General features: G+C 42.7%; 1 protein-coding gene across 1 annotated transcript in view; it reads right to left on the bottom strand.

Moving 5' to 3' along the window:
• The window catches only part of ARID1A (AT-rich interaction domain 1A), a 78,663-nt gene that overhangs the window by 23,306 nt on the left and 40,863 nt on the right, over positions 1–14,494 (bottom strand). Inside the window, exons 5-8 of the mRNA XM_073317971.2 lie at positions 3,416–3,656; positions 2,846–2,935; positions 1,967–2,134; positions 964–1,279 (exon numbers count right to left, since the gene is read on the bottom strand). Coding sequence (XP_073174072.1) covers positions 964–1,279; positions 1,967–2,134; positions 2,846–2,935; positions 3,416–3,656 — 815 coding nt within the window. The remainder of the gene's footprint in view (positions 1–963; positions 1,280–1,966; positions 2,135–2,845; positions 2,936–3,415; positions 3,657–14,494) is intronic.

Here is a 14,494-nt window from a genome sequence, read left to right as displayed (position 1 = left end):
AATCTTGCTCTGTTGCAGGTGTTAAGTTACCTGCCAAAGGAGATGGAACTCTCAGATCTGGAATGTCACCGTAAACATTGCTGCTCCTGCTGTCCAAGCAGGAAGTACATTGCTCCAGTCTACTGTAGCCACTGCTCTCTCTCCTTTTTGCTATATCAGATATACCCAAAAGCACCACACCCTAATACCAACTCAAACTCACATTCCAATAGAAGGGGCATCTCTATCTTTACATCTGTGGTTGGGACTATTAATCCAACAGCCTTACAATCAGGTGATAGGCCTTGTCAAACAGAAATGGGAGACTAGAATGCTTGTTCAGATCTCATTGATAACACAAGACAAACCAGAAAACTTCTACTCTGCAGAGGCGACTCAACTTGTGCGTGAATTCATTGCTCTCATGACTACCCTGGTTGACTTCTGTATGCAACCTCCACCTGATTTTACAGCCATCCTACTCTTTCCTGCAGACTCCAATAATGAATTCCAGATATCTCCCCTCAGGTCTGCTGCTCATCAAGACCCACAACAGGAAAAGGTGAACTGCACCAGACACAACTTAAGTCTAAACTCCTCGACTCAAAAAAACAGACAAATACAGTTGGAATAATGGCCTGCTAGATTTATTGGCTCTTCCAGGCACACTGTATCTTGTTCTCACCTGTGCAACAGCTCCAGAAACCAAAACTGCACGGATCTCAAAGAACAACGGATTTTCTTTGTACACACAAAGAAGCCACAGAACATTGCTAATTGCACAGTGATTCAAATAAGTCTCCCCTCCTAACTTCTCCAGACTGATTAAAGACCTGCTCTTCTGCAGGCATTTTAAGGAAACCTGTATTCAGGGTTTCCCAACTTTGATTTGTTTCAAAACACATGCTAGTCTGACATCATAGGACGTGCTATATGAAAGGGTTGAAAGCAAGAACAGCAACACAGGGCAGCCTCATTTCTTACCTGTTCTGGATGGAGTTGGCAGCAGCATGCATGGCGGCAGCAGCTGCTTCTTGTGCTTTCCGGTTCATGCCACCGGGTGGTGGGCACATCCCTGTCCCCACCTGGGGAGGCATATTTGCCATGTTGGGTCCATAGGGCCTGTTCCCTATGGCTGCATGGCTCATCCTTCCTGGGGGAAGCCCAGTATAGGGTTGCACACCAGTCTGACCATGAATCTGGCTCCCTGCTCCCATTGGGTTTATACTTCCCCCCATTCCTGGGCTGGGGTAGTTGGCATTAGGCATAGCATTATAGTTTGGCTGCCTGGGATAACCTCCTGCAGAGAGAAGGGTGGGGAGGGGGAGAAAAAGCACATTCAACTACTTGATTTGTGACTCATTAGAACTCTTCAAATCTGCAGCTGTTTTAAAATCACTAATAAAAACATAGGGACATGGGTGAATTTTAGCACCTCAACTCAGTCAATTTACCTGGTTATAATCCACATAAAATAGGTCTAAACACACAATCAAGTAACAACATCAATTCAAAGGCAGTAGGAACCTCCCCTGAGCACATCACAGAACACAATGAGCCAAACGGCCCAGGACGAGATGGCGAGGTCACAGGTAAAGTGCCATAAGATGTACAGCTCTTGTCAAGCTCTGCCCCGCTGAAGTTAACTGAATTAGCAGCAGTTTGGGGGCACAATCATCTGAAGATTTTTCAAACCAGGAGAGGAATTCTGTAGCAGAAGTACTTTAATCCTTAAAGCCCTCTGTCTTACCCTTGCTCCCGAGTGACACACACAAAGCACACTCCCTTTCATGACAGGCAAGGGTTTCAGATGTTGCTGCATGAGCTGCACATTTTAAACAGTCCAAATAAATGCAATTTGACGAAGGCAAAAAAAAAAAAAAAAAAAAAAAGACTACAGGGAATATGGGCCCTTTTTCCTGCCCACATGTTTACTTAGTGGAGCTCTATCAGTTTCCCATTCTATCCGATTGGTTCACGGCCTTACCTTGAGGACCATACTGACCCCCCTGCGGCCCATAGCTTCCCAGTGAATTCTGCTGATAAGGTCCCATCCCAGCATGCATCTGTCCTCCAGAAGACTGACGTGGAGATAAGGCGGAGCCAGGCTGAGGGGAGCTGTACTGGGGCATCTGAGGATTCCTCTGCATGTAACCTGATCAATGAGACATTCAAATGAGATAGTTATTCATTCCAATTGTTGGAATTACTGCACACACAAACATTTTAATGACACAACCCAGACAAAGTTGTTGTTTGTTTGTTAAGCAACAGCCATTAAAATAAAAAAAAAAGTCAACCGTATGTGCCAAAAGATTCCACACCTATTGCCTACTCTAACTCGGGGAAAACTGTAGCATGCCATGGCACCTGTAATGAGCTAGCCAATGTTGCATTTTTAGTGGGGACCATTGTACTACATATGCCTGCAGCCATAAAGAGAGAGGCTCCTACTCATGTATCCATCTTCCAGTGAATCTGTTCCCTTTTATGGAGCACAGAGCCACAACTGTTGTGAACATCCCACATTTTGAAGTTTAAGGTTTTCGTTCTTGAAAATGCAGCAGTCAGAGAAATTTGTTTTAAAAACCTGCAGGAAACATCTTAAATCGAAGCAAAATCTCTAGGACAAGCAACGGGCAACCTTACTGCAATGTGCTCTGAACGCTAATTGAGTTGAAAGAGCTGGTCCAGCTTTACAAACAGTATCTTAGCCCACAATCTCCACCTCATATGGAAGGGGCTGGTTTCAAAGCTTGCACAAGTCCAGGAGATCTTTATTATGTATATATCCTGCTTTACATTTAGAAGTCTACTGTTAAAACTTAGAAATCTTAACACCACACACACATGCTCATACTCCTACCTCGATCTTGGACTATGCTTGACTGATTCATGGAAGGATGCATGATACTGTCCGAATGGCCACTAGGTGGTCGGGGTGGCATCTGATTGCCTGCACCATGGATAGAAAAGCATTAGCCACAAGAAGCACATACACAAGAAAATGCAGAATACCTAGAAATGGCTGATAGAGACTTAGGCTCATAGCATTAAACAATAGAGCAGCAACAAAATCCAAGGGGAGGTGGCGGGAGGGGGAGTTAAGCCAACCGAAGGAAGTGTGGGAGGAGAAGACAGAGGTAAATTAGTCTTTTCCATATAAAACAATTAACATTATGTTACAAGTTTGCAAGCCAACAGACCACAGCTACTCTGCGAGATACCTTAGTTCATACATTTAAAAATCTCCTCCAAGTTGTAGCCTTATTTTTAAGGCAATTAAATGATCCTGAGACCCACAGCGTCAGAAAGTGGGGCTGCTCTTGGTAAACCTCTCTTTAAAACTGCCAAATTTTAATTCACTGAGCCCAGGCTCTTCAGCTGCACAGCGCAGTCACACCAGCAGATCCAGAGATACACAGAATACCTTTACCTGGTACGGCAGCAGGTGAGAGTGGACCAGAACGCGACTGGGCAACACTAGCAGGAGAGCCAACGGGGGAAGGGGAGGGCCCTCTGATTCCTGGGAGGTGAGGCGAGGTATGCGGAGAGAAAGGAGACTGAGCTGGGTTACTCTGCTCTCCTTGACTGCTTGAAATCCCTGACGTGCTTACTCCAGGACTCAGGGCTCCTTCTGTACCCATGGGTAGATCATCTATGGAACCAGACAGATCCTGTAGTGCACAGAAAAGCGGATCAGACAAAAAAAAAAAAAAGGTTACGAGGCAGAGCAATTGTTCTCCCGCACATCACCAGGAAAGAGAAGCGTCTATTACAGAATTCACTGAATTCTTCTCCTAGGCAAACTACAAACAAATAGAAAATCAATCAAGCCAGCTCATGTTATTGTCAATGATGAAGGCTGTAGCTCACACCTAGTTAACGGATAAATGCATCTTACTCTGTCCTCCCCCCCACACATCCAGAAGTTCCCCAGCTATGGTCTGTGGAGTGCTGACTGGTGGTCCAGAAAGCTAGTTGGTCACATGGGTGCCAATTCTCAAATGTGTCTCAGCTGCTAGGTTGCATTAAAAGAGGATAAAAGTAAGTTCCTACATAAGCAAGTGATGTAGTTGCCACAGGCATGTATATGATTGCAAACAGGAGAAGAGGTTGTCTATGTGATGACTAGGTGAAGGGAAGTGGTCCATGACAGAAGAGTGGCTCACCCTTTGAAAGAGTTTGAGAACTCCTGCCTAACCCCAGTCCACTCTGAGGCCTCAGGTAGGCTGGGCAGCTTCTTTCTTGAGAAAAAAGAAAAACTAAAATACAGATTTAAAAGAAAACCATGAAACATTTCCCACTTCCCTTTCTTCACCGAAATCAGAAATTAGCCATTTCTTTCTGCAGCATTAAGTTTCAGGCATTATTGAAGGCAAGAACAGAGAAGGCTCTCCCCTACTGCACACGTCCACCTTGAACCAGGAGACAGCAGTCTTCTCTGAACTAGTTTCAATGCCCTAAATTGGCACAAGAGTTGCTGGAAAATTGCAGCCGGTGAACAATCGGTAAATTGTCTGGATACTGCATGTGCAGGTGGGTAGGGGAACCTCAACTCATGGCTATTATTCAAGTACCTTGGTACTTGCAATAACCCACGTGCGAAGACAGTCCCTGCCATTAAGAGATTAAGCTCTATGATTAAAAAAAACAACCAACCACCACCACACACGACCTAACATACTGGGAAAAGTTGGAGGAGATAATATATGGCGATGTGCTCCCCATCTCTCTCTCTCACACACACACATACTAATGGTGGACAGGTGGGTGGGGAATGAGTAACTCCCTCTTTGCGGAAACCCAAGGAATAGTGTAATAAGGGTTCTGACCCTACCAGAAATCTTATTTTCCTTATTTCTAAAATACAAACCTTAGGTTTAAAATTAAAGGATTCAGATTTTTTATTCTTTACATAAGAACCGTTGCTTCCTGAATTTGTTCATATAAAGTGAAGCACCGTAACAGTTTACTGAACAAACATTGTACAGGTTTTTCCTCGATCTGGTTCTTATTTCTTATCCTGCATGAAACTAATTTTAAGTAGGGTTTTGGGTTTTTTTGGAATGATAGTTTAAATATTTTTTTTTATAGGAAATGCAGAAGTAGAGTCTTAGGATGTACTTGGATGAGGAGAGAAAGGCTTGGAAAACCAGTTTTAGGAGGACATTCCAAACAGAAGAGGAAGCATGAAGAAAGGCACAGAAGTGGGAAAAGGAAATGAACAGTGCTTTGCAGCTGGCATCACTGAAAGAGCAGAAGATGATGCTGAAGATTTAGGAATGGGCCACATTTTAGCCTACATTTCACATTTACTTTGAAACAAGGACAGACATCAAGTTAGCTTTGCTCTGTACCTACCTCTGGCCTAAACTCGTGCACATTATCCTTTGCATCTGTTAGGAGGAGCCATGTGACCATAATATCCTAATCTGATTTACAACGATTGTGCTAAAAACATTTTCGCATCTTTTCATAGACATCTTTATTTTGAAGACAGCTAGTTTTATAGTATTTGTGTAATAGCAGGTGTACAGCATGGACAATCTGCCTTTCCGTGATTAGGGACAACAGAATACCAAGGTAATTGGTCTTGTGGTTAAAGCACTGGACTGGCAGTTGTAAGGTCTGGATTCAACCCCCTGTTCTACTACAGACATCCTGTGAAATCTTGGGGCAGGTCACGGTGTCTCTCTCTCTCAGTTCCCCTCATTTGTGAGGTGTGGATACAATTACATCCACACTTCACAGGGGGTGTTGTAAAGATACATTCTACAGTAATGGACGGTGGGGAGTCACGTAAATAGGTGCAGGGACAAAGGGGAGCTCACAGGAGCTAGGAGGAATGGGCACGGCAGCCCTAGACCAAAGGAGACAAGAAGTTGGAAAGCAATTTGGGAAACTAAAAAAAATGGCAACTCTGATGCCTGTCCAAAATTGTCAGCGATGGATGTGGAGGAGTCAATCAGGTAACCAAGTGGGGGACATATGAATAAGGCCAAACCACATTTTAAAAACATAATTCAGAAAAGTCAGGACACAATTGCTAAACATGGCTTAGACAGTTTAGTCCCATCCTCATTGGCTGGGCTAATACCACTCTCCACAGTTCAGATAACTTTGCAGTACTTCAGGTCTGAGGCCCTGCCTGCATTGGGGTGGGTAAGGGTTATCAGAGGCAAACGAGAGGCCTTGTCACTCTAAAGCACCTGCTTGTCAGCATGTTCCCATCCTCAGGCTGAATACACAGCACTTCACTGAACATTCAGGGAAAGGGAGACCTGAATGCACAAGACAAGAGTGAAGCGATTCCTGTCTATGCTAGAAAATGGTTAGGGTACGTCACGGTTGGAGACTGGGTAGGCAAAGAAATCACTGTGTCGAAAATGGGTGTGTATAAGTGGGAGTGGCATATGAACAGAGTCTCATTCTCTTGCAGCACTGCCCTCTCTTGCACCACTGCAATTTCCACTGATTTTAATGGCAGAATTTGGACCCATTTTTCAAAACACCCCACACCTCCAGCAAGTGTTAACTGGCACATTTAAGATGGAAATGCCAATCCAATCCTTTGCTGGCATGACCTCAGGCCCACTATTCTCAACTTTTTATTACCACTTCCATTTGTATTAAGACGATGTCTTGCAAGGCAGTCTCAGTAGTAGGTCTGCTTTTCTTTTTATTTCAATCAAAGATATGATAGTTCAGAAAAATCCTAAAAACAAAGTTTACAAGATCCGATGACTTTCCCGTCTCTCTGCTGATCAGTCTCAGTATGGTTGATGGCAAAGCTCCCAGTCTAAACAAAATACAACTCGTCTCTCCAAGAAGGCCTGAAGACAGTACCTTACATACAGCCATTATTGGTTCTTAGTCACTCACATTCAGGAGTATTAACCTCAAATCCAAGAAAAATCTTCTCATCTTACTTTGGGGCTTCAGGACAAATTCCTCGTTATGTAGGAATTACATTTCTTCTTCAATCTATGAGTTCAGACAAGTCGCTCACATTATCCTAACCCATTTGTGTTTGGGGTCACATTAGAGACATGTATCACAACCCCATGTCATTAAGTGGGAATGTTACAACTGCAGCTTCAGTATTAACCCCAAATTTAGTATGCCCAAACAGCCAGTTAGGTCTTAATCTGTTAATACTTTGGACTTGTCTAGCACCTTCCATCAAAGAACTGAAAAGCATTTTATAAATATTGCTTCACAACACTCCCATAACAAAAAGGAGTTAATTTCAGTTTTATAGAACAGGCATAAAGGTGATATGCAAAAGGAAAAAAGATTGCGGGGGAAAAAAAGCCACACACACACCATGTATAATGGTCTGAAAGGTTTCTTTAACCAAAAGATGTCTGCCTTTTTGTAATCTTAGAAAAAATATCTAAATCTTGACTTCTCTGGCTTTGATAGATGTTTCCTTAACTGGAGAGACTATGTTAAATCTGTAACCAAATCTTTTCTCCCAAATGCTTGTGAGGTGTTTTGATTAAATAGGTAAATTTAAGAAACAAATTAAGTGTCTAAAAATCCCTTTTCTACTGCATGGCTTGGGTTTTACTTCCTTAGTGTTGTAATGTTACAATCTTACTAGTTTCTCCACAGTTGTCAGAGTCTTCCAGGAAAGACAAGAAGATAAGATCTGAATTCTTAACGTGAAACGTAAGTGGAAGTTCGATAAAGAATCACAATTAAAATACAACCACAAACACAAAAGGGGCAAGCTCTCTTCCTCCCACTTTACAACTTCCATTTAAGTGACTTAAACAACATTATACTGGAAAATTGTGGAACAGCCAGGAAAAGAATGCAACCTTATTTATAGATACTTTGAGGAGAAAACCCAATACACCACATAACATTATCTGATTTTGTTCCTTTATTTCAAGCCAAAAAAAAAAAAAAAAAAATGTAAGACACCATTAAGGAGACTACAGAAGTGTATCAATTAGTTCTGCTAAAAGACTTTATTTGAATGTAGTTATAACAAGCTGCATGCTTGAAAGCAAGGAAATCCAGAGTTAAGTACGCGAACATCCTTAACTCTGATCTAACACCACTACAATGGGGTGAATCCACATGATGAAGGCTTGCATTTCTCTTAAGTACTTTAAAATACTTTTAGGCTGAAATTATCCAAGTTGTTGGGGGGGGGGGGGGTCTGGATGCTCGATTCCCATTACAATTAAAGGGGAATTGAGAGTCCAGATCACCACAGGCAATGGAAAAACCCCACTCGTAAACTATGTCAGCGTTGTTTTAGAGAATGAAGTATAGTACTCTGCGGATGTTACACAGTAGAGGTCAGGTCATAGTAGATATCTACTCAGACTTCTGCTGGAAAAGTACATCTATAAATAAGAGAGAATGAATACTGGAAACGATTGTAAATTATGCGTGTTTGGGGACTGTACACTGAGGGAGAAATGTGACAACAGCAGGAGTGTGGCAGGGACACACCTCTGATCTTTGGCAGGTAAAAGGCAGGGTGCTATATCTGTCTTCTTCCAAAAAGAGTTTGAGGAGATCAGTGGTTGCTATGTGACGAGACTGATGTTTGTAAGTTATCAGTGGGCAGAGTAAAGGCTACAACAGTAGGGCATGTGGCTTATACTGGAAATATATAGATAGGTACATGGTGTGAGGAAGTGAAGCACTGAGATACTGAAAGGAGGAAACATTAAAAGGTGTTTGAACCTCAACTCTAGTTAATTTAAACGATTAAATATTTGAAGTCTATGTCCTAGACTCATCTACACACAAAGGCTTAGCTAACCTGCTGCATGTCTTATGTGGATATATTTTAACTGGTTTACATACATTTAGCTTAATTTGGGAATTTATTAACTTAAATATGCTTACCTGTGTTAAATTGGACGTAAGGCCACTTTACACTGGACGGTGGCATAAAAGGGCCTAACATAGAAAAATCAGGTCCTGGACATTCATCTTATACAAGTCGGCAGAAGCAGCAGTGGCCTTACATAAGAACAGCCAGACTGGGTCAGACCAAAGGTCCATCTAGCCCAGTATCCAGCCTTCTGACAATGGCCAATGCAGATGCCCCAGAGGGAACAAACAGAACAGGTCATCATCACGTGATCCATTCCCTGTTGCCTATTCCCAGCTCTGGCAAACAGAAGCTAGGGACACCATCCCTGCCCAATGGCTATTAGCCAGGCTGATGGACCTATCCTCCATGAACTTTTCTTTTTTTGAACCCTGTTATAGTCTTGGCCTTCACAACATCCTCTGGCAGAGAGTTCCACAGGTTGACTGTGTGCTGTGTGAAGAAATACTCCCTTCTGTTTGTTTTAAACCTGCTGCCTATTCATTTCATTGGGTGACCCCCTAGTTTGTGTGTTCCGAGAAGGCATGAATAACACTTCCTTACTAACTTTCTCCACACCAGTCATGATTTTACAGACCTCTATCATATGCGTAAGTTAAAGAAATTAAGGAACACTGACATGTAAGCCCACTGTACTTTTCTGACAGACTATTTAATAGGTGTGTAAAGCTTGTATGTTAAAACACCATGTATATTATAGGACAATATAATAGGAAATAGGACAATAGCATCCTAATGAAAATACTGTGCCAGTTGCATCTAACCTCCCTTAGGCTGAATGATTTAGCCACTGAAGTTTATAAACTCCAGCAATGCAGCCATCTGCCAATGGAGAGAAACTCCATCAGATACACGGTCTTTTTTTAAGGTTAGGATTTCAAAGCTGTCATGTGGTATTTATAAAATTTCACAGGAATTTGACTTCCACGGGGGAGAAGTAACGAAATGGTAAAACTAGGACCATAAATCTTAACTATGGCCAAGACTCATCCAGTTTCCATCTGACCAGATTAGTTTCTCAGACTGGCTATCATTCAAATAACTAGAGTATCTTTTAATCAGGCCCGAACACCTGGAAAACTTTAAAATGCAATTTAATGAAGTGCAACACAAAGAAAAATGCAATAAAGCTTCCCCTCCACAGTCTGCTTCTGGGACAGGTTTTAGCACGAAGTCCCTGATCCAAAGCTCACTGCAGGTAACAGAGACCCATTGACTTCAATGGGCTTTGGATCAGGCACAAACTTTATTTGCCCTCTGTAAGGCTTTCACAGACAGACTTAGAACTACGTAACAGCACCACTAACAGGGCTCTCCCTCTTCTCTCCTCCTCTGAGCCCAGCCAGTCACAACGAGAGACAGGAGGTGAGGATCAACAACAGTAACTCTGCCAACTTGAAGGAAACGTCAGGGTCTGGAGAATTTCCTCACGTGTTTCCAATGTGTTTTTTATGCAGTTTATTGCTCATCTGCCATGCAGATCAAAAACGCTGGAGGGATTCCAACTATTTCACACAGAATCTCACACTCCAGGCTGGCTGCAGCCCCAAAGCCATAGTTTCTTCACTTGAAATACTGCCCAGTGTTATTTTGGGATGTGACCTGATAGCGGAAGCCCACAGGGACTCTGAAATGATAAGTGTTCCAGCTGCAATTGGTTGCCCAATCCTAGATCATGCCAGCACGGGTTTGTCAGCTCTGCTGACAAACAGGGACTCGGGCAGCTAAAACCTTTTCACACCACAACAAAACCATGCCTGAAATCACACAATTCAACACCCAAAGGAGGAGGGGCAGGGGGACTTGTCTTTCTCAGGGTGGGAGCTGCAAGTCCTAGCATGACCAATAAGAGGAAGCTGCTTATGGTAGTTTGTGCTCAAAATAAAGGTTTTTGTTTTATATGAAAAGGGAATCACCATCTCTCACTATCAGACACTAGCTCATTTTTTAAGCAAATATCAGGATGGATCAACAAAAAATACATAAGCTTAGGATAGTAATTCTCCAGAGTCTGGGCTAGTCTGCCAGAGTACCATAGAAGGTCCAAAGTAAAGGGACCGACCAAAGTCAACAAATTGCACCGCATGGGAATTACATCTGTCTAATACCGCCCCACACAGTCCCCAGGGTAAGGGCATAGAAAAAATGGGTTGAAAAGGGAAGGGGCATAGCCAGGATGCACTGTGCTCTAGCTACTACGGACTCTTGCATCACAAGCTTTAGTTAGAGCACCAGGTGCTGCTCTACCTTATAATGGGAGATGGACAGGCCCATGCCTGTCCCCGATTCCCAAAAGTGCAAAAGTTGACAAAAATCACTCTTACCCATTCATCCATGGTGGAGCCTCTACACCTTCCCCCTATTTGTTCTAGATATGCTTTAGACTTGAAGATTGTGTTACAAAACCCAACCAATAGTGAAAGTTGTAAAGCTTTTTACGCAATTATAAATAAAGCCTGATTTTTGACTCCATCTAATTTTTTAAAGAGGAAAATTTTGTCTGGCTTTTCCCCTGGTTTGTTCTCCAGCCAGAAGAGTGTATTTTGGGGCAAGTTTTACAATAATGAAATAAAGTATTTAAGATACAGAACTTGGACCAAAAAAAAAAAACCACAACAGAACCAAACCATACCCAAAACACACCCCAAACACACACAATTCCAAAAGTCTTCTTTAGTATGGTCAGCTCAAAAACAACCCGTTTAGAAATTCCACTTGGTCCTCAACTTTTTTTGGGTTCTATTATATAAGCTATACAACGTTATGCACGGAGCTTTTAAGGTCTGCAGGCAATGCCTGCAGAGTCACAAGGTTTATAGTCCCAGACCTGGAGAATAAGGGTTCAACACAGCAGTCTACATGGTACTTACAGACTGTTTGATGTGCTCTACGTTGAGCACTACAGACACTTCACCTTCTAAGGACTGTGTGATGCCCGCAATCCTTGTTGGCACCATTAAGTCAATAACTAGGGTTCAAGCCAATTACAAACTGGAGAAACATGGTAGAGCTTACCGCTTCCACACAGACACTAGTAAACTCCACAGGCAAAACCAAAAGGGGCTTCTAAAGTCTGAGAAAGGACTAATGAGGGAATTATTAGAACATCCTATTCTTATTCCCTGGCTTTTCTGAAAATGGACAAGCATCCTTACCACTTCTCGTCAATTGAAACACCTGCTTTATGATAAAGTTTCTTCATTTTTCTGCAACTTCCTTTCCAAGCACTCAAGAACTACAAATGTCTTCAATACCATAGTCTCCTGTTCTCACCCCCACCAAACAACTACTTAATCTATTTCATATTCAAATATGCTTCACAGACCCAACCTCCTCCAGTCCACTATACCACAGAAAGCTACAGAGTTGCCCAGCAAACTATGATCTCCCCACTACTTACGAGCTTTAGACCCATTCCTTCCTCTCTATTGCAGACTGCTGTATCTTCCATTTTACATTCCACATGCCACCCCATTTACCACCCCACTACGGTCTGGAGACCTCGTTGTACCCCATTAACACTACATTCAAGGGTGAACTCCACATAGGAGATACTCTGCAAAGCAGACCTGATGTCCCCATGTCCCTAAGTGCTGGGTATCTCATGACACAACACCATACCATAACATACTATTGTAATTCATTTACAAAAAACAGTTCACTTTTGGGGGTGGGTCTAATTACTTGGAAGACAGGTTAGAGTTGAGGGGCAGAATTAAGGATGGGGTACACATTTTAATTTTGATTTCCTTACCTGAATACTTTATATACAAGTTAGAGTTCTATTAACTTTTTTAGAAGTTATGTATCAATTAAGTCCAAGTGTTTGTTGGTGAATTATAGTGGAGAGAATTTTCTCATCTTTTTGATTTTTCATTCACAGCAAATGAACTGGCTGAATTACTGCATCTGTAGCCAGTCAGAGAGAGGAACATTCCCTGTTCATCTTAGCGTTGTGTGAACTTCACTTTCTACAGTAGCTGCAATCACTTAAATGCTCTCATTTAAGCAGCGCAGGCCAGATGCTCAGCTGCCATCGAGGTACATTTGCTCTGCCAGAATAGCATAAAAAGCCTGTAAAACACCCTAAATAGATAGCTAAAGATTCTCCTCTCTCCCCCAGAGCAAACCTAACATATAACAGTGACCAGAAATACTTACAGAATTGCGGTTTATTAGACTAGGTAAAAGGAACTGGTAGGTCTCAGTCCACTTTCTAGTGGACACATGTCCACCAATAAAACTTTGTTCTTTGCAGGCTGAGAAAACTAGACAAGAGAACTGGAGAGGCCATGAGACTCAACTACCCTTTGGGAATGAAAGGCAGTAGTGTCAGGTTAGGGTTCAGGCAAACTGGCAAGGGCACGCATAGACCTGTACTACCTCTGCCCAGACTGTACCCATTGTGTGTATTAAAGTTTAACTGTACTATTAACACAACTGTCTCATGCATCTGATGCAGTGAGCTGTAGCTCACGAAAGCTTATGCTCAAATAAATTTGTTGGTCTCTAAGGTGCCACAAGTCCTCCTTTTCTTTTCGCGGATACAGACTAACACGGCTGCTACTCTGACAACTGTCTCAAGCACTCAATTCACTGCAAACCGATTCATGACATTTCTGTCCTAAAAAAAGCAGGCCAGTTCTAGGACATGGACTGCACAGGAAAGCACTACACAGACCTGAAAGCGCTGTGAGGGGGGCAGAAAAAAAGAAATTATTCAAATACCAAAAACCACAAAACACAGATTTCCAGCAACCCCAATTCTAACCTAAAAGCATACAAACTTGTCACAGAGTGGACCAGGCCATTAAACTACCTCCACTCTCTGACAACAGGCTATTGTGTGGAGGATAATGGGCCATTCTTCATGGCACCAGAAGCACCTTCTAGATGCTCATCATTCCTAAGCCAAAACATGGGGGAGAGGAAAGGGGGTGCAAAATCTCATATTCATAGGCTTGGCTCTAAGTCTAGAATGTTTTTGGAGGCCCAGTGTACACTGACCGCAGCTGGCCCAGGTCAGCTGACTTGGGCTCGCAGGATTAAAGAATTGCAGTGCAGATGTTTGGGCTCAGGCTGGAGCCTGGGCTCTGAGACCCACCCCCCCACCCCCCCCCGCCAGGCTCCAGAGCCTAGGCTCCTGCCCAAAACGCCTACACTGCAATTTTTAGCCCCACGAGCCCAAGTCAAATGACCTGGGCTCAGAGACTCAATGCTGTGTATTTTTTAACTGAAGTGTAGACGTACCCCAAGACTAAACTGAGAGCTCCTGCTGATAAAGATGGTTACTATCCATCCCACAACCATCCTTTTTGGGTGGGGGCAGAGGGAGGAATCTTAAAGAAGTGAAATTTATAGTTAGCCAATAGCTCTGGGAAGTGGGACTAGACGAGAGTTATTTATATGTATACACATGCTAGGAAGGAGTGCTTATCAGTATTCTCCAGTCACCTTTAAACAGAAATTTCTAACAAAATTAATACCCCAAAATAAATGAAGTACAGCCGCACACTTCAGTACAGGGTTATGTCCCCTCCACCCCAAACTGCTTTCTTCCATTACATTAGTTATGCTCCCAAAATGTGTTTTTTCCATTCATTAAACTAGAAAAAAATACTTCACTTTTTCGGAACCGTAACAACCTTG

This window comes from Lepidochelys kempii, chromosome 19 (assembly GCF_965140285.1).
Source record: "Lepidochelys kempii isolate rLepKem1 chromosome 19, rLepKem1.hap1, whole genome shotgun sequence".
In the NCBI taxonomy this organism is placed as follows: Eukaryota; Metazoa; Chordata; order Testudines; family Cheloniidae; genus Lepidochelys; species Lepidochelys kempii.
Note: the sequence above shows the minus strand (reverse complement) of the source record. Positions and strands in the feature narration are given on the sequence as shown.